Source organism: Hibiscus syriacus, unplaced genomic scaffold (genome assembly GCF_006381635.1).
Source record: "Hibiscus syriacus cultivar Baekdansim isolate YM2019G1 unplaced genomic scaffold, ASM638163v2 tig00111392_pilon, whole genome shotgun sequence".
Classification (NCBI taxonomy): Eukaryota; Viridiplantae; Streptophyta; class Magnoliopsida; order Malvales; family Malvaceae; genus Hibiscus; species Hibiscus syriacus.
Genome location: NW_024063078.1, coordinates 669,702 through 695,665, shown reverse-complemented (window position 1 = coordinate 695,665; position 25,964 = coordinate 669,702). Strand labels below are relative to the sequence as shown.

Below are 25,964 nucleotides of genomic sequence, written 5' to 3'. Positions count from 1 at the left end.
CATATAATATATAGTTTTTAAAAATAATTTTTTGAAATTATATATTATATGATTTTAAAACATTTATTTACTTGTTATTATTATTAATATTTTTATTTTATTTTTATTTTTTGTAGGCCCCATACACTACCCACCATTATCTCCACCACTTTTACCACAAATCACGTGGGTTTTGTTTTTCATGGGAGTTGTGGACCACTCCTCCCTCAAGCTCATTGCTCTCCACTTTCAAATGACTTTTAGCATTTTGTTTTAATTTAAAAGGGGACCTGCACGAAGGAAAAAGGAGGAGGGGGGATTGAATTCCTCTCATCTCAACTCACGCCATTTCAAGATTATGGGGGGAAGGGATACATGCACTTCTTCCTCAATTTCTTTTTCACTTAATTTCTTTGCTCAAACCCACTTCCAATCACAAAAAAACAAGAACCCACTATCACCATCTCTGGATTTCTTTCAGGCACCAAACTACGCATTGCTCCTTTTCCTCGGGGAATATAAAGAGATGGGTAGCCAAGCCCTTGCAACTAATGATCGTACGAGGACATACTGGACACCCGTTTCTGATCGATTGTCAACCTCCTCACCGAGTGGTGGTTCCCCCTTCGCAACTGTTTTTCAAGTCAATGGCAACACTCTCTCGCTTGCCCTCTTCACCGACGCCACCAATTCCAAGGAACTCCTGGACTCTATGCAAGCTGGGACACTAAATCATGAAGTAGCATTTCTTAATGCATCACTTATTCCAGATGTTTTTCCTGTTCTAGCTGCTACACATAAGACGCTTATTTCCAAGTCGCGCGAGTCATTGACTACACGAACTCTTCATTCCAACTCGATTTAACGCTTCTTCTGATGAGATGAAAGCCGTGGAGAAGCTTATCGGTGGAAAAGAGGAGATAAAAATCATATTATGAGGCAGAAAGTTTTGCTGCGAGAATTGATGGCTTTGATCCATACCAGGTATTTTTTTTATTATTGTTATGGAATTTGAATCTGCGTGGAGGAACCGAGGAGCACAATATTGCTATAATTTTAAATAATTTCCAGCTTTTGTTGTAGCTTGTGGAGTTTGATTGATGACTCTGTTAATTAGATTCAAATATGAAACCTCTTAAGTGGAGTTGCTGAAGGATCTGTTAGAGATAAGGATTGTAATACTGTCAGTGGTCATTTTTGAACAATATATTCATTTTAAGCTCATGGAGAAACTTGTTACTTATGCATTTCCCATGAACTTTTGAAAGCATTGATTGGTTTTTTTGGATGTCGTTGGACTTTATTTTGCCTTAACACAGTTGACACACAGGAGTCTCTCTCAAAATCATAAATTTCAAGCTGTTGGACTTGGTTGGACTTGGAATTATGTGCTTCCAATTTAAAATATATATATACACGTATATTTTACAACTTATCTATGACGCAGCTTCAAGAGTTTGTGTTTTGTCGAATTAAAATTTGTGTTTATTGATTCTTTGGTGATTACTGGTTTTCCATATTTGTGGTTCAGATGGTGCAATCATCGTATGGTAGGTGTCAGTAAATATTTTATTTAATCGGATTAATCAATTAAATATATCAGATTTAATTTAATCTTTTTATTTATTTGATCTTCACGATTAAATTATATTTTTTAGGTAATTTCTAATTTCTAATTATTTTATTTTACCATCTAACATCTTCTTGACTTTTTCAGTAGCAATTTCAATTGGTCAGAGGTAATTAATTCAAATTGAATTTTTAAATTTTAATTTTAATTTTAATTTTCGCTACTAAGATAACCGAAAAATTAATTGGTACCGAAAGGGCGGTTCAAGGGTGCTAATCCTTCCTTCACCGTAACCGACTCCCGAACCCGACACATCTCTGGTAAAACGCAGATCAGGTAAGATGGTTTCCGACCTACCTAAACGTTTTTAAAATGGTCGGTGGCGACTCTAACCCAATTCATTCAAGTCGAAGCCCAATTCCGGGGCCCAACCGAAAGACGGTCGCGACACATAGTCATTTTTATTTATTTCTCTACCCTTAAGTTGAATAGCAACAGAGTCTTTAATAGCAAGGAGTAAGGCATTAACATTTCTTGAGCGTCCTTGGTAAATTCTCTTATTTCTCTCCTCCCAAATAATATAAGTAAAAGTAGTCCAAGCTAACTTCATAATAGTAGTGAGTAGTGATTTTCCTTTCCATGAAGCACAAGCCCATGAAATGTGAGCATCCCATGAACAAGTTCCTCTGCAAATGCCATTAAGATGCAGAACAGAGTTCCAAACAGAATTTGCCACAGAACAATGAAGAAACAAGTGGTCCCTAGTTTCCCTCTCTTCACTACAAAGCACACAAATACCGTCAATGTTTAACCCCATTCGAATCAGCCTATTTTTGGTTGGTAATCTGTCAAGGAAAGCCATCCAAGTAATAATACTATACTTAGGGACATGAAGAGGAAACCAGAATAGTTTATGCCAAGTAACCTTGTCATCTTTGTTACGGATGTGATGCCATATGTCTTTGATTGAATGAGTTCCAGAAGCAAAAATGGGGGCAACGTGATTCCTCATACTGAGCAGTTTACGAAAGCTCCAGCTTGTATTGATCCTAGCCTCCATAATCCAAAAATCAGAGTTCTTGATAACATAATGTGACATATTAAAGTTTTATTCTAAAAAATTTTTAAGATTCTAATTTGGCAGCCATCGTAAAAGTTAAGAAGAAGAAAAATAAGTGACATGTAAGTTCCATACCTAATCTAGTCTCGATTGGAGGTATTTATAGCGGTCTTTAGTATTTGTGTAAATCATAATATCACAATGACTATTTTCTAGGCTGATCAGGCTAGAAATATTTAGTTATCATACCTTGGATTTACGTCGGAGTAAACCACGTAGACCTATCAGGGTATTGTCTATGCAATCTAGTTGATTAGACGATCTATGTTTGGGAGGACGTGAATTTTTAAAGACTTCTATAAACAGAGAGACCTACATTAAGACCAATTATTGATAATTTATTCGATGTGATGGAGGCCAAAAGATTTTTAAAGGATTATTTAAAAAGTATAATATATTTTTGGAAAAAAAGTATTAATAATTTTAAATTAGGGTAAAGTATACAAAAACTCTCTCGACTATAAGATATTGTTTTGTTGAGTCACCTGACTATTAAAAGTTACAAAACGATCCTCTGATTACAGGGCACTATTTTGTTAAGTCCCTCGACTATTAAAAGTTACAAAATGATCATCTGACTATTCATTATGTTTCAGACTCATCATTTTTTTGCTAAAAAATTAATAGTCGTCTGAACTGAATGTTAACATGCTCACTAAGATATGACAGCTATCTGAAATTATGATATCATTTTCTATCATATCTCAGTTAGCAGGTTAACGTCTAGCTCAGGCTGTCGTCAAATTTTTAACGGAAAAAGACGAGTTTAGAATATTATGAATAGTCAGGTGACCATATTGTAACTTTTAATAGTCGAGAGACTCAATACAATAATATCCTATAATCAGAAGACTATTTTGTAATTTTTAATAATCAAATGATTCAACAAAACAGTATCCATAGTCGAGGATCTCATTTGAGTATTTTATCCTTTAAATTATAATCTTATGTTACTATCCTATAAATCAAATTAGGTCGTGACATAAAAAGCTCTAATTAGACATTTCGTATGCATAATTCGAAATTATTTGTATAGTCTTGGAAATAACAAACACTTGTGTTATTTGTGCGTCGGCAAAGGGAAATCAAATGCATGAACAGGGATTGGACCTAGAGGTACAGGTGTCCTCTAAAACTTTTAATTTTTTATATATTTTAGATTTTTTTGTATTTTCTATTAAATATATGTTTTCGTCCCCTAAAATTATTTAAATTCTTATATACTTGAAATTTTATAAGTTCGCCCCCATTAATATAAAATCATGTGTCCGTCCCTGTGAATGAATGAATCAGTAAAACAATAATATTCGACTTGTGTACCCATTTGTGGACAAGAATTTAAGCTAAGGTATCATTGGATATATTTTATTAAAGAATTTAACCTAAAACATTCTAATTGGTAAAAAAAAAAGAGAATTAAAAAGGTGTAAAATGTGAAATGAATTGGATGCATTTGGCCGCATAAAAATTATTCTTCAAGGAGGGGAAAGCATACTAGCACTACTAAAGGTGTTCCTAAATTGGGTTTAATATTTTATCTATTATTAATGTTATTATTGTAAGATACAATTAAGGTTGTTCATGATCGGTTAACTGTATCGTTTAGTCTAAACAGTCGGTTAATCGTTATAACGGTTACGAGATTTTTCTAACCGTAACCTAACCATTAAGAAATAGTTAACCGCTAATGGTTAACCGGTATAAGTACGTGTTAAGTGCTATACTTTTTTATTTTATTCACTTACACTAGTGTAAGTATATGTTACGTGATACACTTTTTTGTAGGATGAATTATGAAACTTTAAAACGTTTATATTATGTTATTTTTGAAAAATAATTTAAAACTGCCCGATAAATTCTAAGAATATGACTAAAATTTACTTTTAATTTTATCAGTATTTCCCTAAAAATATAATTATAAATTTAATTTATTAACGATGAACTATTTATCAAAATTCGTAACTGTAACCGTTAAACGTAATTTTTAGGAATATGATTAACCGAAACCGTTTAGCATTAATGGTTCAGCTAATTAACCTGTTAAATATAACGGTTATACTACGGTTAATGATTACAATTTTTTTATCACTTTTAGTTATTAGAATCAATTATTAAAATGTTCAGACAAACAGATAAATAATAAACAAGAATATTTCTAAATAAATAATAAATAATTACATAATTAAAATCAAATATCGAGAGAGGCTAAATTATCATATTTTTTAAAAACATTATTTTATTAAGTATTTAAACTAAAATTTAAAGATAAGATTTAATTTAATTAATATTTAAGAACTATTGTAAATAAAAACACTTATGAACCAAATTAAAAGATTATGTTGAATTTAGGGATTAAATGCTATTTTATCCACATTTATATGCTAAAGTAGAAATATTGATCATCCCTACTTGGCCACTTATTTTCAATGGAAAATGCATCCGATTCTTGCTCTTTATTCTATTTTATTCTATTCACAAAGTTCCTCTTTTTCTTTTTGGTACTAAAAAAAAGGAACTTTGTGAATTATTCTACTTTATTTATGTAATTTGATAATTGCATTGTATTAAAACAATATATTTTCATTGTATCAGAATAAAAATTATGGGTAAAGTACATAAATGGTCCTCTGACTATAACATAATGCTTTGTTGAGTCTCTCGATTATTAAAAGTTACAAAATAATCCCCTGATTATATGATGTTGCTTTGTTGAGTCCATCAACTATTAAAAGTTATAGAATGATCACCTGACTATTCATTATGTTCGAAACTAGTTATTTTCTGTTAAAAAATTAGCGTTCTTATGAGTTAGAGTTAACATGTTGACTGAGATATGATAGTCATTTGAGATTATGATGTCAGATTTTATCATATCACAGTCAACAAGTTAACATCCAACTCAAAATTCCGTCAAATTTTTAAATAAAAAATGACGAATTTGGAACATAATGAATAGTTAGGTCACCATTTTGTAACTTTGAATAGTCGAGGGACTCAACAAAGCAACACCCTATAATTAGGGGATCATTTTGTAACTTTTAATAATCAGATGACTCAATAAAGTAGTGTGTTATAATCAGAGAACTATCTGTATACTTTATCCTAAAATTATATTTTAAACGTAATTTAATTTATATTTTAAATGTAATTCAATTTATCAGGGCTTGCACAAATAAGGGTCTAATATCTTTTTAAAAAGGGGTCTAATGTTTTCCAAATGTTTGAATAAGAGTCTAATTTTTTAAAATTATTGCAAAAACAAAATAGAGTTAAACCCTTAGTTAGATTTGAGAATATTAAAGATTTATTCAATCATTCTAAAAGAATAAATCCTTATCTAATAGATTTAAAATTGCTACACATGCACGAACCAAGTGGCCTCCAAAATAAATGAATTATTATTATTCCTTGAAGACTCGCGTTTGAGTACTATAAATGCCAGAGGTATGAGAGTTCAATGTCGAGAGGTTGTATAAAAAAAATTCTTTAAATATATTTTAATAAAAAACTTTAGTTAGTATCTTCTTGTATAATAATAATAGGGTAAAGTACACAAATGGTCCCCTGAATATAAGATTTTGCATTGTTGAGTCCCATGACCATCAAAAGTTACAAAATGGTCCCTTGATTATAGGGAGTTGCTTTGTTGAGTCTCTCAACTATTAGAAGTTATAAAATGATCACACGATTATTCATTATGTCCCAAACTCATATTTTTGTTAAAAAATAACGGCAATTTGAGCAAGATATTAACATGTTGACTGAGATATAAAAAAATATGATATGATAATCTAAAACGACTATCATATCTTAGTTAACATGTTAACGTCTATCTCAGACGATCGTTAATTTTTAACATAAAATGACAAGTTTGGAACATAATGAATAATCAGGTAACCTTTTTGTAACTTTTAATAGCCGAGGACTCAATAAAGTAACTCCCTATCATTGAGGGACCAATTTGTAACTTTTATTAGTTAGGGGACTCAACAAAGTAGTATTCTATAGTTGAGGGACCATTTGTGTATAATATAAGGCAGTCGAAAGCCAGGAATGAACCAGCGACGCTGGCCTCGCCTTGGCTCTTTGTCTCTCCGTTCAATGTTTCTAAACCTCAAAGAATATAAGCTTTTCTCCCTATGACATAGATACAAGAATCATATGCCACCGTTGCAGGCAAAAGTTTACGGCGACAGCCAATGCCGAGGTAGTTTATTGCCCACATTGCAGTGCGGACAATCCGAATCGACCATTAAGGAAAAACTGAGGAAATTACTGCACAGTGACGCCCCGAAACCTTCGGTTTCAACACCACCGTCCTTGACGACAACGGTGACCCGTTAGTCCAAGCGTTGTGCATTGGATAACTCCGGCGATGCAGCACCGGTGAACAACCGTCCTGTGCTTTGCGGCTTGAGCTACAAGAAGTGGAAGTACAAGCTCAAAGGGACCATTAACGATGTGCAAAACATGAAGGATTTGCTGACCCAAAATTATGGATTTGAAGAGCAAAATATTGTAGTGCTCACACGTAAGTTGTTTCGGTTAAGTACGAACAAGTCTTAATTCGATTGATATCGGTATAATGATTCCGACTTATTTCACAGTAGAGGAACAGTTAGACGCTCGACTTATTCCGACGAAGGCGAACATTGAGAACTGCTTGAGGTGGCTGGTGGAAGGTACCCGGTCGGGAGACTCGCTGGTTTTCTATTACTCCGGCCATGGATTACGCCAACCCGATTTCAACCAAGACGAACTTGACGGATTCGACGAAACCATCTGCCCGGTCGATTTCCTTAAAGAATGAATGATACTCGATAACGACATTTACGCCACCATTGTTAAGCCACTGCCGAAAGGTGTCACGCTTCACGCCATTGTCGATGCTTGTTATAGCGGAACCATTCTCGATCTCAAGCACGTCTACAATAAAAAAACGTAAGTATACGAAACCCTTGACATCGAATGAACTCGTAACCGGATCAAAACCCGAATCAATTTATCTATACACGATACTTATATTAATCCGGATTTTAAACAGGGGAGAGTGGATTGACAACAGTCCCCCATCAGGTGTGAGGAAAAAACTAGTGGTGGGTTAGCATATTCTATCAGTGCTTGCGATAATGACCATGTAGCCGCGGACACATCGGTAAGTTGAGTTACGAAACACGAGATAACGATCCGTCAATGTATCGAATATTAATCTTATACATACGTGTACGGTATGAATTCGAAGACGATGAATGGAGCAATGACATTCGTTTTAATAGAAGTCGTGAGAGGAAGAGGACAACGAAATATAACATATGGAGAACTACTTGAGGAAATGGAGGATCGAATTGAGCAAGCTAACCAACAAGGATGCTTGGGTGGTTCAAGAATATTAAGCAAATTGTTTGGCCCCGACCTCACACAGGTATATAACACAGTGAATCCTACGTAAAATTGTTTGATAATCGAGTTTTAAATAAAATATCAATTTAACTCGATGGAAAAAACATGATTGATACTGAGTTTTGTTTTGAATGTATACAGAAGCCTCTGCTTTCAGCTTCCGAAGAGTTTCCAGTTTACGAAAGGGAATTTAAACTATAGCTGTCTCTGTATACTGGATCGCCATTGAAGCAATCAACTGCTGTTGAAGGAGCTTTGTACACTACAAAGAGTGTTGTTTTTTTGGTAAAAATATTTTTGCCTTAAGAACAATGATTAGAATATTATTAATATCAATTTTATAAATGATTCGTTCAGATTTTATAATTTATATTTGAGATTCGTGATTAATATTCTAATAACATCATATCTAGGGATAGCATGGAACTCTACCCTGACCCGATCCAATCGGGTTAGATTTTCTTTAAAAATTTCGGATTTGGGTCGGGTCGGGTTGGATTTGGTTTTTTAGTGGTTATATTTCGGTCGGGATCAGGTTTATGGCGAAATATACCCGACCTGACCCGACCTGAAAAATATTTTTATCTTATATATTTAGGGATAATTACAATAGTACCCCTTTATATATTATCTTTTTCAATTAAATCCTCATTTTTATTGAATAAATATTATATTTTTTTAATAAATATATTATTTCATGTCAGGTTCGGATTTTATCTCAAAAGGTCGGATCGGGTAGAGAGTGTATATTTTACGGGTCGAGTCGAGTCAAGTAGAAGATGTATAATTTTCGGGTAAAGTTGAGTTGATCGGAAACCCGACCCAACCCGTCCCATGCTCATCCCTATTCATGTCCTATCATTGCATTTGTAAATAATTTCTTCGATTTAGATCGTTGGAACAAGACGCTGGGATTTCGGCTCTGATTTCCAATACATTAGAGTCGTTGGAACAAAACGCTCTGGATACTATGTTGTCGATCCTCGATCCTATTCCCGTTTACAGCATTGGTCCTCTTCACTTACTCGCTGATCAGATCGAAGACTATAGACTGAAACACATCGTTCTAATTTGTGGGTTGAACAGTCTGAATGTATCAAGTGGCTCGATTCTAAAGAACTCGAATCGGTAATCTACGTCAATTTCGGAAGTACGGCAGTAACGAGTCCTCAACACTTGATCGAAGTTTCTTGGGGTCTAGCTAGTAGCATGCAGCCGTTTTTGTGGATCATTAAGCCCGATCTCGTTGAGGGTGAGGCGACGATTTTACCGCCCGAATTCATCACCGGAACCAAAGGTAGAGGGCTATTAGCGAGCTGGTGTCGACAAGATGAAGTGCTTAAACGCCCATCGGTAGGAGGGTTCTTATCTCACATGGGATGGAATTCCACGATCGAGAGTATTTCTGCCCGTGTGCCGATGCTTTGTTTGCCGAACTTCGCAGACCAGCAAACGAACACTTGGTTGGCTTGCACGAAGCTCGGCATCTGCATGGAGATCGATGAAGATGTAAAGAGGGATCAAGTGGAGATGCTTGCTAGGGAGTTAATAGTGGGAGAAAAGGGTATCGAAATGAAAGCAAAGGCCATCGAATTGAAGAAGAGAGCGAAGGAGGCTTTCGATCACGACGGTTCTTCTTCCCGGAACTTGGATAACCTGTTAACCGACGTTCTTTGCACTCCGATTGTGTGACATTAATATGAAATGCTGTAAATTGTTATTGCTTTTGTCTGAATCGTGTGCAGTTCCAAGTGTGTGCGCAATATGTTGTTGTTATTAGGAGTGTTAAAACTAATCCGTTATCGTTAACGGTAACCGTTAACTAATATAATCGTTATATTTTATAGGTTAATTAATTGAATCATTAAAGTTTAACGGTTTTGGTTAACTGAACCGTTAAAAATATTAATTAACTGTTACAGTTACGATTAATGAATTTTGATAAATGGTTAACCATCGGTTAACCATTAATAAACTATAATTAATTAATTATATATTTTAGAGAATATAATTAGAAATAAAATCAAAATTATTCATCCTATGTTTTAGCACATCAAGTCAAATATATATGGAAGAAATATATGATTTTAAATTATAAAATATAAATATACACGTATTTTTAACGGTAAAATTGAATATACATCATAATATATATTTCTATAAAATAAAATACATTTACAAATAAAAAAGATTTTTACACATATATATCATTCTATCGTCTTAAATTTTATGAAATTTTAAAAATTTTAAGTTGTGTTATATTTGAAAAATATTGTAATAAGTTAACCATATGTTACCCTATAACCGAACTGTTAATAATGATTAACCGTTTTTTAATGAATAAGTTATAATTAACAAAATTTAATAACCGTCATATCGATTAACATATCATTTAAACTTAATGGTATGGTTAACCGACCATGCACACCCTAATTTTTATGGTCCATTGTATTTGTATTTCACCTTTACTATGTTGGAATAAAATATTTTAATGCACTTTTTTTTAAATAATTCAATAATTTTTTATTAATATTATTTGTTTATTTAAAAGAATGTTGATTATTAATCAAATAATAATTTGTATATTAAAAAGATTATTTTAATTTAAAATAAAAGATTGGGAATTAAAATAAAAAAAATAAAAAGTAAATAATTATGGGTCAAAACGGTAAATTTTAGCATTATGAGTAAAGTAACCGTCTGTGATCCCTTCAATCTTTGCATGCTCAACCAAACTATAGTAACGAAATTGAGAAAATTGAAAAATCGATACGAATCGAGTAAAATAGTTCGGTTAAGTTCGGTTTAACTTTAAATGATTCGGTTTTCAATTCGGTTTAAATATTTCATTTTTTTGATTCGGTTTGGTTCGAGTTTTTCATATGGAACCCATTTGTTCCATATTGAACCGAATAGGTAATTTTTGTAAAAATAATTATAGTTTCAAGTGATTTTTTTATTGAAAAACCGATAAATCGAATCGAACTGAAAAACTCGAACCGTTAAAAAAACCGAATCGAACCAAAAAAACCGGTTTAATTTTTTTTGATTTTTTAACTATTCAATTTCGGTTTCGGTTTAAATATTAAAAATCAATTTATTTCGATTCGGTTCAATTTTTAATAAAAAATCGAACCAAACCAAACTGAATACACTCCTACACCAAACTCTTCGCAAACAAAAGAAATCCCAAAACCAAGAAAAATGAATTTATTTCCTTATCAGTGAAATGCCATTTGGAAAAAGAAAAGTAAAAAGCGAAAAGATTGTTCTTTTTTTTTGTCTTTTTGGTTTCAGAATCTGAGCAAAACCCAGATGATAAAAAGCGGTATTCTGTTCTGGGTATTTGTTGTTTTACTTCTGATGTGCTTCTTTTGATTGTTTCTTGTTCTTGTTTTTTTCTATTTGTTTCGGTTTGGTTTCTGGTTCTATTTGTTTTTCTTTTTGTCTTTCTGTGATGTTGGAATCTGCCGCCGAGAAGAAGAAGGGAGGGAACATGAAGGATGATGATGAGTTTGATATGTTATTAGATGAGATCCCTCATGCAACATCACATCATCATCATCATCGTCAAAATGAGTCATTTAATGTCATGTATGGTCTTATGTATAATGACGACCCATCAAGCTATTTCCATAACCATACACGTGTTTCCCCTGTGAGCGGTTTCTCTTTACTGTCAGATGGTTCTTCGAATTTGTCTAATGGATCACCACCTCCACCGCCATTAGAGGACCTTAAGCCACACTTGTCTAATGGACTGTCCATGGATTCAACTATTAGGCAAAAGGCTAGTAGTGACAGCTTGTTTGGTGAACTGGGTCTTTGTAGAAATCTTAGTAAAATTTATATTAATGATGATCAAGAGAATTTCGTTTCTAGTTTTAGTGATTTTTCACTTGAATCCAATGGAATTAAAAAACATGGGGCTTGTGATGAACCCAGGAAGGGGTTTTCTGATTTTGTGGGTATCCAGTCCCCTGTTTCAATGAGTGTTCCATTGAGTGTCAACGATGGGAGGAATACGGCATTTTCTGGATTTCCCCAGCTGGAATATCCCCAAATGTATATTGGTTGCCCAATGCTTTGGTTTCGCAATGGCGAATGAGTTGTTGGAATGGTGCAATGAGACCTCCAGGGCAGAAAAAGGAGCATAATCTTATTATGAATAATGGTTTAATCTATGGACAACGAAACAATATGAATTGGAACGATGGAAGAGGTCAGCTGAATTTCCATGGTTCTCCCCCGTTTGTTCAAGCAAACCGTAATGCCAGTGTTGGAAACATGTTAAATCAGGGTCCGCCATTATCCGTTGTGATGCCTAGAGCTCATTCGAATGTTGGAATCCCACATGAGGATAATTTCATTATTCAAGGAGATGGTTCAACTTTGTAATCAACAAGGGACTTGATTGTTCGAGGGGGCAGAACAAGGGCTCACTGCAGGAGATTGGTGTGAGTAAGCGCCGAGATGGAAGGTTAGAACTTGATAATTGGTCTCACTTTGCAGCAGCTTGTGGAAATGCCAAGTTATGTAACTCATTCTCTTTGGCGTTTAAGTGTAACTCTTTGGCTGAAGCTCGTGGATATATATACTTAATAGCAAAAGATCAACACGGTTTTAGGTTCTTACAGCGGCTATTCGATGAGGGTACCCCAGAGGACCTTGAAATAATATTTAAGGAGATCATTGATCATGTAGTTGAACTCATGATGAACCCTTTTGGGAATTATCTTATGCAGAAGTTATTGGAAGTGTGTAATGAAGAACAGAGGATGCAGATTTTGCTAATGGCTACCGAGGAACCAGGGCAGCTTGTTAGAATATCTCTAAACACACACGGGTATGTTTGAAACACTGTAAATGTATATTTCTTATGTAAGGTTGTATTTCTAACATTGTTTTCCTTGTTTCAGCACCCGTGTAGTGCAGAAGTTGATTGAGACTCTCAAAACCAGGCAGCATATTTCACTAGTTATATCAGCTCTCGAGCCTGGGTTTTTATCTCTCATCAAGGACCTGAATGGGAATCATGTCGTGCAGAGGTGCTTGCAATGCCTTTGCAGTGAAGATAACAAGGTAAGCCTTCCACCTTTCTAGGTGTTATTGTCGTTTAGATTGGAACAAGAATCAGTGCTTGTAACTTTATGCAAAATAATGGAGTGTTTATCTAGTATTTTTTCTGTCAATACATATTGCACTGTCTGTTAGCAGTCTTTTGCAGATATTGCAGTTGCTAGCAATCTCTGTGGTTTATTTAGTGGGTGTTTTGTGTAAATTGGCGGTTTCATTTACAATTTAGCTAAGAAAATGATGTGTGTGCGCTTGTTGAATTTTGTTCGTTCATCTTTGTTCTCGGGTTCATTACTTGGAAGATATTGACAATGTCCTTTTTTCCTATCATTTTGACAGTTTATTTTTGTTGCTGCTGCAAAGTATTGTGTCGATATTGCAACTCATCAACACGGCTGTTGTGTTTTGCAACGATGCATTAGTCATTCCTCTGGGGAATATCGGGAAAAACTGGTTGAACAAATATCCACCAATGGGCTTCTACTTGCACAGGACGCATATGGGTAAGCATCAATCATCACTCAGAGGAAACTCAACTTACATAATCTAACATAGCTGTGTATGCAATAAAGAATTTTCGATTTACTGAGTAGCCAGACTTTCTGGTTGACTGGTGATGCAGAAAAGGTGCAGTAAACCAGAACACTTTGTTTCAAAAAGTGAATTAATGACTCATTTTGTGTCATGGACTCATATTTTGTTAATGAAGTCAAGCATTAAAGCATGCTGAAATATATCATCGTGTTGGTGTGGTGCTCGTATTTTGTTCGAAAACAACCATTTGTCCTCAGTTAGCCCTTTAACGTGTGAAGTTTGCTTTATTTATTCGATGCTTGTTTATTCCAAAATCAATATTCCCCAGTGCCCCTGAATTCAAGCTTGTCATATATGTTCCCTTTTATGTGTTTCTTTTAACCACAGATTCTTGTTTTTGATTTTGCAGAAATTATGTTGTTCAGTTTATTTTGGAGTTAAAGATTCCATCCGCCACTTCGACTTTGATATCTCAATTCGAAGGGCATTATGTGCACCTCTCATCACATAAGTTCAGCAGTCACGTGGTCGAAAAATGTCTTCTGGTGTTAAATGGCGAGAGCCGATCGAAAATCATTCAGGAATTGCTCTCTACAACTCACTTTGAACGATTACTTCAAGATCCACATGCAAACTATGTTGTGCAAACTGCTCTTCGTGTGTCCGAGGTTTGAGAATCAATTACTTTTCTATTATTTACAAAATCTCCGATCCCTCAATCAACACCATCTTTGTGTCTATGGCTCAAAACATGTGTGTTTCATCATAACATTTATATGCATTGGTCTGGGAATCAAACTTAGAAGACCCCATTTTCGAATCAAATTGTTTGGTTTGAAATCCTCTTTTCTTGCATGTTACTCTAATCCTCCTACTAATATCAGGAAATGTCTCCGATTTCTCATTTCTTTCAATGATGTTAGGGATCTCTGCACAATTCGCTCGTTGAATCAATCGAGTCCCATAAAGCACTATCACGCAACAGCCCATATTCGAAGAGGATTCTCTCACATAAGCTTCTCAAAAAGTGATGTACATTCTTCCCATCTCCGAAAGAAGTGTCTTTTGCTGTTTTGTGTCTCTGTTATCCTTCTTTTCTTCTGTCCGCTATAATCATCATCTCTACACACACATATATACATGGAAACTGGACTAAACTGTTAAAACGGCTCGTGCCTTTAGCCTAGTCGAGTATTTTCAAATTTTATCAATTTGACCTATTTTTTTTAAATCTAACTTGATTCGAACTTGATTTTTTTTAATAAAAAAAACCTAATCTTTAGTAAAGTTGGTGACTGTTGTTGAGCAAAAATGCTCCGATGGGGCTTTGAAAAAAGAAAGAATGGCTGATATAGGAGAGGAGAAAAAATATTTTCCCAAATAGAGCGTTTTGAACAGTATCACCGGAAAATGCCGGGAACAGTTATCGTCTTTGAGAAGACGGTCAAAGTATATGGCGTCTTTAAGATTCGATCGAACTATGGCTAATCTCCCTCTCTTTTCCTTCTCTCTCTTTCTTCTCTTTCATTGTTGCAGCCTCTCTCTGCCTCCCTCTCTGTTGCACATTCAAATTTAAGGCACGACGAAGGTGAAGAGTCTGAAGACGCCATGTGTTCCGGCCGTCTTTCAAAAGACATCGTGTGCTCTGGGCGTCTTCCGATGTTCACTACAACTTTCATCCCACTTGAAAAAATAATTTTTCTTCTACCCTATATCAGCTTCTTCTTTTTTAAAGCCTCATCAGAATAAGTTTGCCCTGTATTGACTACTTTCTATTATAACATATACTTCTTCAATTGTAAAATATTTTTTGAATTTTGAATTAACAAAATAATTTAGATCAAATCGTATCTGCATAAAATAATTTTATATTAAATTATTCATTTTGATCTAATTCTTTGAATAAATTTGAGAAATCTCAATTTCCTTAATTTCGGCAAACAAAAAGTAGTTACTAAAATTAAAGTACAATTAATAATATTAATTAATTTTAAAATTATGAAGCTGACAAGACCACGTAATTAGTAACTTACGGAAAGTAGGAGGCCGTAATAAATAATATTTTATGGCCAATCGCTATGGGACACGTGGACGAAGGGGGGGGGGCGCGTTAACCTATCATGTCGTTGAAGCTGATCGATCTCCTCAATGTACTTTTTGTCCACCAATTCTGATATGTAATGTACCCAACCTCTCATTCATATTTAGTGATGGGCATGGTCACGTTTAGTGATAATCTGATTTGACCTAAAAGTTATATGTTTTCTATTTGATTCGAATTCAATTAAATAAATATATATCTTTCACTCGATTTAAATTTGACTTAAAAAATATACACCTTCCATCCGATTCGAATTCGACCTATCTTTTTGAGATAAAATCAGAATTTGACCTGATCCGATCATATTCAAAATAATGTATTTATAAAAAATTTTACTTTTATTTAATAAAAAAATAGATACTTAATTAAAAATAATATATAGAGAGATATTATTACAATTATTCATATATATATATATATATATATATATAATGTAAAATAAAAATATTTTTGGGAGGTCGGGTCAGGTCAAATATTTTTCATCCTAAACCCGACCCTACCTTAACATATTTTTTTATAAAAAATCCAACCCGATCCAAGCCCAATTCTTTTTCAAAAATCCGATATGAGTAGGATTTGAATCCATAACCATCCCTCACAGCAATCACCTTTCCTCGTGTTTTAACCTTTTCTTTCTTTTCTTTTAAGTTTTTCTTTTAAATAATACGACAACATAGTATTTAACCCCTTTCAAAAGATTAAAAAAATAATAATTACTATTAAATCGTCAAATCTAAATCAATATATAATTTAGATTAGGGATTGGTATCAATTGGGTCGGATCAGGGCCGTGGCAGATTTCAGGGGTCCTGTACAAATTCGTATAAAGGGGTCTCTATTTTCTAGATATATTCGATTTTAGGGTTATAATAGTGGCGTTTTCTTGACAAGCCGCAATAAATCCATCTATAATGACGTTTTATCAATAAAGCCGCAATAATAGTGGTGTTTTTAAAAAAATACGTCGCAATAGGTCTATCTATAGTGACGTTTATTGGTAAAATGCTACTATATATATATATTTTTGGGCCCCATTCTTTGGGGGAGCCTGCGCGGTCGCGCAGTTTGCGCCCCCCAGCCACGGCCCTGGGTCGGATCATGTTTTAGGTCCACTCGAATTCAATTGAAATATTATATGTTTCACTTATAATCAATGTGATTTGAGTTTAAAAAGATTTCACCCTACTTAAAATCTAATCCAATTTTAAGGTAAGAACTACATCCGTAACCCGACTTTGCAAATAGACGCCGTTTCTTCTACAGAGTTTGAACAACCAACTGATAAGAACGATCAGATGAAACGGTTGCTTGAAACAGTGTTCTGAGATTGTGAGGCCACACAATATCTGCAGTTCCATTCCACTCCCGTGAATTGCTCGTAAGCCTTCTCCGTGTAATGATAGGCGTCGAAGAACAGATACTCATCGGGATTCATGCATAAAACGAACTCCGGTACCCCTCTCTTCCCTCCGCAGCTATAAGCTCCTCCGCCCTCGCCGGAGCCACAGCATGCGGTTGTTTCCTTGAAACCTTTACATCATCATCATCCACGTTAACATGCCGTCTCTGTTTTAGTTAAATTCCGATGAGATATATACTTATATAGAGAAGATTGGGCTAACATTACCGTATTTGAAGGGTTGTTCGACCTTTCAGTAATGGATTCAAAGAAATCGTAATAGCCATACTTGAACCCGTCGAGCTGGTTCATCAACTTGTTTAGGGTTTTGGGGAACTCTGAATGTGCACTTTTGCCAGTGCATTGACTTAATCAATGCAAGAACCCCCACTTTGAGCTTTGAAAAATGGGAAACAACCCAATGGCATCATGTTAGTGAACCCAAACTTCCTCCTCCTTCTTGTATATTTCCTGAGGTTGTTGAGCGATTTGAGCTGAGAAAATTGAATGAAAAGATACTAACAACCGGTTGGTATGATGATATCATGCACTATGAGCAAATTGGGTTGGGAAGTTTGCCCTTACCTACCTAATTCGGATTAATCGATCAATAATTAAGATATAGAACTTACTTTGAGAGAAATAGTTAGGTTGCCGATCACCATGGAACAAACTCTTCATCTGTGATACTTGAGGTTTTGGTCAAGTAATCATTGCTTCCGATACCTATGAAATAAACGACACTGGGCAACAGTATCTTGGTCTCTGCAATTCCAAGTTCTTTCCTCAATGATCTCTCAACTTTTTTGAAGTATTTTACTTGTGTTTCCAATGCGTTTAATGTACACTAATTACTTTTATTTAATTCGGATCGCAATTAAATTTTAAGATTGTTATTAGATATTATTAGATAAATTTTGGTAAAAAATAGAAAAAAAACATTTGTAAATCAGTTTTGATTGCGTTGTTTTAAAGACGAAAAATGCCACTATATACCATGACAATTAGTGGTGTTTGGGGTGACATAACTCCACTATATACATAATAATTAGTGGTATTTGTAGCAAAAAAACGCCGTTATATATCATGAATTAGCATGAACGGCAATCGGAAAATCTACTGGTGGGGTATTCGAAGAAGGTCTCGCTGTAAGGCCAGAAGTCGGCTTTAAAATCGAGGATGGTGCCGATATAATTTTGTTTCCAGGATCAATATTGAATCCCCAAAGATGAAGAAAGCAACATGGTCTTGTGGGGGCAGATGGTTATGGCAGCTAACCGAGTTTGAGAAATATTTCAAGTGATAACAAGCACAAACAAGGGCACTTGATTTTGCCACCATAGGAAAGGAAAACAATCGGTTTGTTTGTTTCAATGACTAAATTACATATGGATTTTATAGCATTAGTTCCTCTATATTGACTACTGCAGAATCTACTTGTGCCTTACTGTCTGTCCCTTTTCATTTGGAAACCTTCAATGATTCGATTATGGTTTTTTAAAACATTGTATTATACGAAGGGTTAAAGTACATAGATGATCCCCTGATTATAGGATGCTGCTTTTTGAGTTCCGCTTATTAAAAGTTACAAAATAATCCTCTGACTATAGGGAGTTGTTTTGTTGAGTCTCTCGACTATTAAAGTTACAAAATGGTCAGCCGACTATTTATTATGTTCCAAACTGGTCATTTTCTATAAAAAAATTAACGATAGTCAGAGCTGGAAGTTAACTTGTGACTGAGTTATGATAAAATCTGATCTCATAATCTCAAACGACTAACATATCTCAGTCAGTATATTGACATCCATTTCAGATGGCCGTTAATTTTTTTAACGAAAAAGGACAAGTTTGAAACATAATGAATAATCAGTCATTTTGTAACTTTTAATAGTTGAGGGACTTAAAAAAACACTTATAATTGGGTACCATTTGTGTACTTTACCCTATTATGAATTAGGTTGAATTAAATTATTTAAGGATAAGTTCAATAATTTTGGTAATTATAGTCGGTTGAATTTTTTATTCATTTATTTCACGTAGTCTTAATTTATATACGTTATTTATTTATTTAAATAATAATTATTTAACATATTAGTGGTGGAGGTTTTAACCTCAGATGCAATGTCAGCGAATTTAACGACTATGAATATGATCGTTGAATTGCAATTAAAAAAATTAATTGATCTTGATTTTCCAAATAAAATTTAACTGATCCATGATTAAATCTATGATTGAAACAATAACCAACTTAAAAGGCTTAATATAGTTTTTAATACTTAAACTATATCTTGAAATATGATTTGATGTCCAAATAATTTTTACTAAAAATAGATGTCTAACGTTTTCTCATTATTATTTAAGTGTCCGGATGTTATAATATTTTGTTAACGGACACATGTCACTCATATTTTTTAAAAAAATATATTAAAAAGCTAAATTATTATTATTATTAAAAAAACCCTTATGTTTTCATTCTTTTCATAAAATACCCTAGAATCATTAAACCCCCATAATACTCCTAAATCCCTAACCCAAATTCTGGCAAACCACACCCACGGACCATCCCTTGCCCAAAGACCGATGAAGCACAACCACCTTCTTTGATCGATTTGCACGTGATTTATGGTCAATTTTCAACTGACGATCGATTAGAGGTGACGACAAAGGACTTGACAACAATGTAGGCCGACGACTATGCAACCTACGACGTCAACAATGCCTGAAAAAAGAGTTGAATAATTTGGGTTTTGAAATCTTAAGAGCCATTTTGACATTTTTGAAACATTTGAGTTTTTTTAACAATATTATTTTGTTTTAAAAAAAAAAATTTCAAAAAAATATAAGGAAAAAAATGTCGATTAACTGCTAATTTTAATGGCCGTTACAGTCCAGACACCTAAAAGTATAACGGAAAAACGTTTAAGAACCTATTTTGAGCGAAACATTCTTTAGGCACCAAATTGTATTTTGAGGTTTAGTTCAAGCACTAAAAAGTATTAAATCTAATAAGTATTACAATTTTGAATATGAAAATACAAATATGGGTCAATTTTAAGCTTTTATATCATCATAACAGCACATAGAAAGACAAACATGCAAAAGCCCAAGTAGACATGATGGGTACAAGATGGAAAAAATCCTCGCGACTTTAATCAATCCGTTCTGTTCTAGTGCGTAAATAATGTTCATAAAACATATTGTGCTATAGGAGAATACGAATAGATACCGTAATGATTCGACAATACAGATGAACAAAATAAATATGATAGTTTCCTCATTTCATCTGAGACATCATCTGCTGAATCATTCGAATCCAAAACACAATGTAAATGCAGAACCGCACAAAAGAAAATCTGAGGTCATCCCTCGGTCATGCACTAGTAAGAATCCTGTGGATGTCTCAATTCTTCTTGTTCATTAGATGATCCATAACAGAAACCATGCTCTACATCTATAATGTAATGATTATAAGCAACCAAGTAACAAATGCATGAGAAGTTGCCCCAAAGCACAATGTTAATGCCGAACCGCAAGTCTTAACTCTATAGGTACGACGACAATGCAAATATAAAGAACTCGGACAGATTAAGCAGAACGATAGCAGCCTACTCAGAACTGGAAATTCAACAGGCAGAGTCTCTAAACACTATACTGTATGGCATATGCAGTGCTCAAGCATCAATCATATAGTAATAATATAGCTAGTAACGATTGCAAGACAATGTCTTAAATCCTCAATCCAAACTGATTCAAACAAACCCACATCTTAAGCAATCAGAAATCTGCAAGCATCTGAAATTATTCAAAAAAGAAATCTGCAAGCATCAAATTCGAGACCTTACAAATGATAAAAAAAATCACTCAATACAATTTCGAAGATGATAATTATACTAAACCAGTAGTAGTAAAATTGATTTTCCACATATTGTAAATTATCCTACAGAATGATAACTGAGCTTAACTATGCACACATCCATTACCTGCCCAAGCAAACCATGAGATCACTTGGAAACCATAGGATTTCTGGTTTCTTCACCTTGCGAGGTGTGTTGCTGTTAGAACTGGAAGTCGCATTGGTTGCTGCCGCTCTTGCACTCTTATCAAGCCTTATGAGACTCTGCAATGCCAAGATCGCTTGTGGCGCCAAATCGTGAGACGCCCCTCGCGTATAACACCTAATTGCGACGGATGCGGCATCCTTTACGTCTTGGGAATTTGAAGGACCGAACAACAATGCCCTAAAGTTGTCACCACCGGCCTTAAAAGTTCCCACGGTAACGGGATCCTCACACTCTTTATCTCCAAGTTCTCAGAATCTCCATTAATCCCCAAATTGTTCATCTCCACCACCACCACTTCCTTGATCACATCATCCTCATAGTCTCTTCATGGCTTTTCGCTCCATTGCTAAACCCAGAATCCTCTCTATAAATGTGCTCGTAACTGTTGCCGTAGACGTTACCGTTTTCATGGTGATCATTCTCATCCCGATCAAATTTTGTTCCGCAAGGACAATCTTGCCCCGCCCAAGCGGCGGCGAATTTGCAGAAATCCAATTTAGACCAAGCCGGCATTTGCGAAACTTGCTTGTAAAAACAATCAAGCGTCGTTCCAACGATGATAGCTCGCTTAGTTGACTTAACGGCTAAATGTGGCTCGAGTGGAGCTGATAAAACGCCGACGGATTGTCTAGATCTGTCGTCAACGGGCTTGTTACGCGGAGTGTGGTAAGACGGTTGAGACAGGTCGAATTTGGACGAGAAGCGGTTTTCCGTCCCGGAATTTGGCTTCGGAAGAGTAAATGGCGAGTAGAACAGCTTCAAATCCGGCGAGCGACGTCACAGAAGAAGAATCCGATGAGTGGATACGGGAAAGGTAGATGCCGGAGAGAAGAGGTAGAAAACAGAGTACGAGAAGGCGGAGATGAGGATCCGATGATTGGAAAGTTTCGTAGAGCCATTGGCAGAGAAGGTCGGAGCCAGAGCCGGATGTCGGAGAAATAAGGCCAAGGAAATCAGAGAAGCGGAGGAAGACGAGAGGAGAGAAACAGCCGGACGGTCGGAATCGGCCAAGGAAGAAATAGTTGCTCCACCGGAAGGGAGGAGAGCGGCAAGGGAAAGGATGCTGGCCCGTTGTTTGGAGATGGATTCCCACCAAGAGTGCATCGGATCGTTGTCAGTGGCAGCAGTGGAGGGAGGAGGTTGGTGGCGGGCAGTGGATGAGGAGGAGGTGGAGGAAGATGAGAGTTTGTGGAAGGGTTACGGTGGAAATCCATGGCGGCGGTTGACTCGAGCGAGAATCGGAGGGATTAGCGGGATTTGGGAATTGGGTTATGGGAACCCCAAAAAGCCGGGTCTCGCCTCGGCTTGACTTACTAGAGCCTATAGACTAGAAAGAGTTTAATGAATATTTATTCCCGTTTAATTAGACGAGGATTCACCCAATATCTTATTCCGTTATTACAGGTTAAAAAGGGTAATTTTTGTCTAGTAATATATTTAAATTATTATTTTTGTATTAATTTAATCTTTATAGATATTAAAATGTTTTTATGCATAATTTAGATATTTATTTTTGTATTAAATTTTTTTTTCCTGTTATATATGAGAAAAAAAGTAAATAAAATGGTGTTTGATGGCCTTGCTAGTGGTGCGCTTGATGTTTTAGGCTCCGTCAAGGAGATTGTTAATATAACCTCTATGGAAGAAAGCTTGATAGAATTGATGCCATAAATTTTGGATTTTGTATAGATTGAAATTTACTTAATTATCATTTTTTGTGATATACTTTAGTTCCTCTTGCAGTAGTTTGTTGTTGTTGTTCTTGGATATAATACATACATTTTATTAAAAAACTTAATTCATATGTATATTTAATTAGCTTTTATTGTTGGAATCATTTGTCAAAAGGGTTTGTTTTCAAACCAGAATTTCCTTTCACACAATACAACTAATCAAACCCAAATTTCCATCTTAATTGGCAAAATCAACGAGATAATGCTCTCAATTGTTTATTTCACGAAATAATGATCTCCCCAAATTAATTGCTCAAATGGAGTGATCTCCACAGTGTTGCCGTAGGTCGTCATGCCATCCGGCGAGCTTGGAGTCTCGTATAGCTGTGCATGGCGGCATGGCATGCATGGCTGTGCATGGCGGCATGGCAACATGGCATGGGTCTGGTGGCAGCATGGCAACGTGGGTAGGTCGCCAGGGCATCCCAGCGACATTGTAGGTCGCCAAGGGATCCCAACGACCTATGCCTTCGCCCGAAGCTCTCACGTGCTCTGCTGTCGCTGTGTCTCTACTCCATGCAGTGTGAAATCAGTTGCATTATTGCAGCACTTATTGATGCATTATTGCAGCCCGTGAACGTGAATGACTCGGCCACTTATAATTGAAGCAGAGTCTGCCCGATGTTGTATTATATTTGGATTGATGGGTTAATGAGTGAAACAATTAAGAGATAAGAAAGGGAGAAAATAGCAAAGGAGAAGATAGCAGAGAAAGATAAGGAAGAAGAAAGGAGAGCACAACATCGAGGTAAGTTTTTTTAATTATTTTAATTAGTTTATTATTTTAAATTATTAGTTTGTTAGTTTATGGTTTAAGTTAAAACAAAATTTTAGTTAATTATTTAATTAGTTTGTTTAATGGTTATATAAAAAAATAATTAATTAGTGTGTTAGTTAGTCTAATATTGAATTAGTTTGTAGTTAGTTAAATAGTTAAGTTATATTTTGGTTGTTGAATTTATATTATAAAAAAATAGTTTATTAGTAGTTTAAATTTTATTATAATAAAATAGTTTATTAGTTAGTTATATAAAGAATAATTATTTAAATTAGTTTTGTTATAAATTATTAGTTTTATTTATTATTATAAATTAGGGTAAACAAAAATTAGTTAATTAGTTAATTAGTTTGTTAGTTTAAGTTATATTATTGTTAGTTTAAGTTATATCATTAGAAATAAAAAATTATTTAATTAGTATGTTTGATAGTTACATATTAATAAAAATATTTAGTTAGTTTGTTAGTCGTTTTTATATATAAAAAAATATGTAATTAGTTTGTGTTAGTTAAATAGTTAAGTTATATTTGTTTGCTGAATTTATATTATATAAAAAATTAGTTAATTAGTTTTTTAGTAGTAAATTATAATTAAAAATCATTTATTAGTTTAAGTATATTAAAGAATAGTTTATTAGTTAACGTTATATTAAAGAATAGTTTATTAGTTGTTTAAGGAAAAATTTACGTTTAACTTATATTTTAAAAGTTTAGTTTGTAGTTTATTAGTTTAATATATTATAATTATTATATTAATTTTTTTGTTGTGTTGTAAAATAGTTAATTAGTTATTATTTAGTTATATTAATGAATTTTTAAATATTGTTGTTTACTTTTTTTTTACAGATTCATTCAAATATATGACCAAATTCCACTGTTGAGACTTGACAATGAACATATTTCAAGTCATTTGGGAATAATGGTGAATAAAATATTTGTTTAATGAATTATAATTAATAAATATTTGAATATTATTTTATGATGATTGTGATAATTTTTTGCATTATTTAATTGTAGGAGGACGAGCAGCGAGTCTTTCGTCTTCGACTACATAAAGTGCCAAGCCACACCCATTGATAGAAACTTGCAAGAGGCTGGATTTTGGTATGTGACATTTGTGCGAGATTACAAGTTGGTCACAGGTTTGATCAGTGCGTTGATTGAACGTTGGAGACCAGAAACGCACACGTTTCATTTGCCGTGTGGCGAATGTACGATAACTTTGGAGGATGTGGCAATACAACTCGGGGTCCAAACTAATGGGATTTCAGTGGTAATGTCATGAGTTTAAAAATGTGGCACAACTTTGCAACTTGTTTCTTGGGAAACGCCCGTACCACAGAGTGTAGAGGGTGGCGAGTGAGGTTGTCATGGTTGAAGAATGAATTTCAACTTCAACCAAATAGTACGGAGCACGAAATTATATGCAACACGAGCATATATATTACAGTTGATTGGGGGGATTTGATGTCTGATAAATCCGGTAGTTATGTTCACACTCAGTATCTTCTTTTTAACAAATTTTGAGAATTGTAGGCAATATAGTTGGGTTCGGCGATATTGGCGTTCTTGTATCGTGAGATGTGCAAGGCATCATTAGTCGTGAATGATAATAATACAACAGAAATCGGTGGATGTTTGTTGCTGCTACAATCATGGGCTTAGCATAGACTTCCATTTTTGACACCGATTAGTCGGACTGCGGTTGACTTTTCACTTGCCGGAAGGTAATATGAATCCTCTATTTTAATATAAAATATTAATTAGAAAAAATTTATTTTGATTAAAATTATTGAAAAAAATGTCTCTATTTTTGTTTTAATTGATATACAGGAGACATAAAATTAAAGGCACGGGGTTGGTGCACAACAACATTAAAGAGTTCAGGCTGAAGATCGACATTAAGGCCAAAAAAGAGGTATGTATAATTTATTTTTTAATTATTTTTTAAATTAACTATATTATTTGATTTAAATCAATTTTATTGTTTTTGTAATTTTACAGTTTAATTGGAGACCATACATGAATGAAGAATTATTTGCGTTGATAACGCACAATATTTTAGATGGGTTTCAATATTGGTGATGTTACACCATTGATCAATGTGATAGAGTGCTGAGGCAATTCCACTTCCACCAACCTATTCCGCGGAGTCCATGGGATCATGACCTCCTCCAAAACTTAGATGGTTGTCGTCCGGTGAATTGGGTTG

At 34.5% G+C, this 25,964-nt stretch overlaps 2 protein-coding genes and 4 pseudogenes across 2 annotated transcripts; 4 read left to right on the top strand and 2 right to left on the bottom strand.

The window, feature by feature from the left end:
* Window positions 1-490: 490 nt before the first annotated feature.
* LOC120160388 lies at window positions 491-859 on the top strand. The gene has a single exon (XM_039170805.1). The coding sequence runs from the start codon at window positions 506-508 to the stop codon at window positions 842-844; it is 339 nt and encodes a 112-aa protein (XP_039026736.1). The 5' UTR covers window positions 491-505; the 3' UTR covers window positions 845-859.
* A 5,971-nt stretch (window positions 860-6,830) lies between these two features.
* Window positions 6,831-8,388, top strand: LOC120160561 (annotated as a pseudogene).
* A 460-nt stretch (window positions 8,389-8,848) lies between these two features.
* LOC120160560 lies at window positions 8,849-9,787 on the top strand (annotated as a pseudogene).
* Window positions 9,788-12,173: 2,386 nt separating this feature from the next.
* LOC120160559 (putative pumilio homolog 7, chloroplastic) lies at window positions 12,174-14,746 on the top strand. Its single transcript, XM_039170954.1, has 6 exons — window positions 12,174-12,358; window positions 12,448-12,915; window positions 12,989-13,151; window positions 13,485-13,648; window positions 14,089-14,347; window positions 14,603-14,746. The coding sequence occupies exons 1-6, from the start codon at window positions 12,174-12,176 to the stop codon at window positions 14,708-14,710; spliced, it is 1,347 nt and encodes a 448-aa protein (XP_039026885.1). The 3' UTR covers window positions 14,711-14,746.
* Window positions 14,747-17,037: 2,291 nt separating this feature from the next.
* Window positions 17,038-18,205, bottom strand: LOC120160558 (annotated as a pseudogene).
* Window positions 18,206-20,929: 2,724 nt separating this feature from the next.
* Window positions 20,930-22,439, bottom strand: LOC120160557 (annotated as a pseudogene).
* Window positions 22,440-25,964: the final 3,525 nt, after the last annotated feature.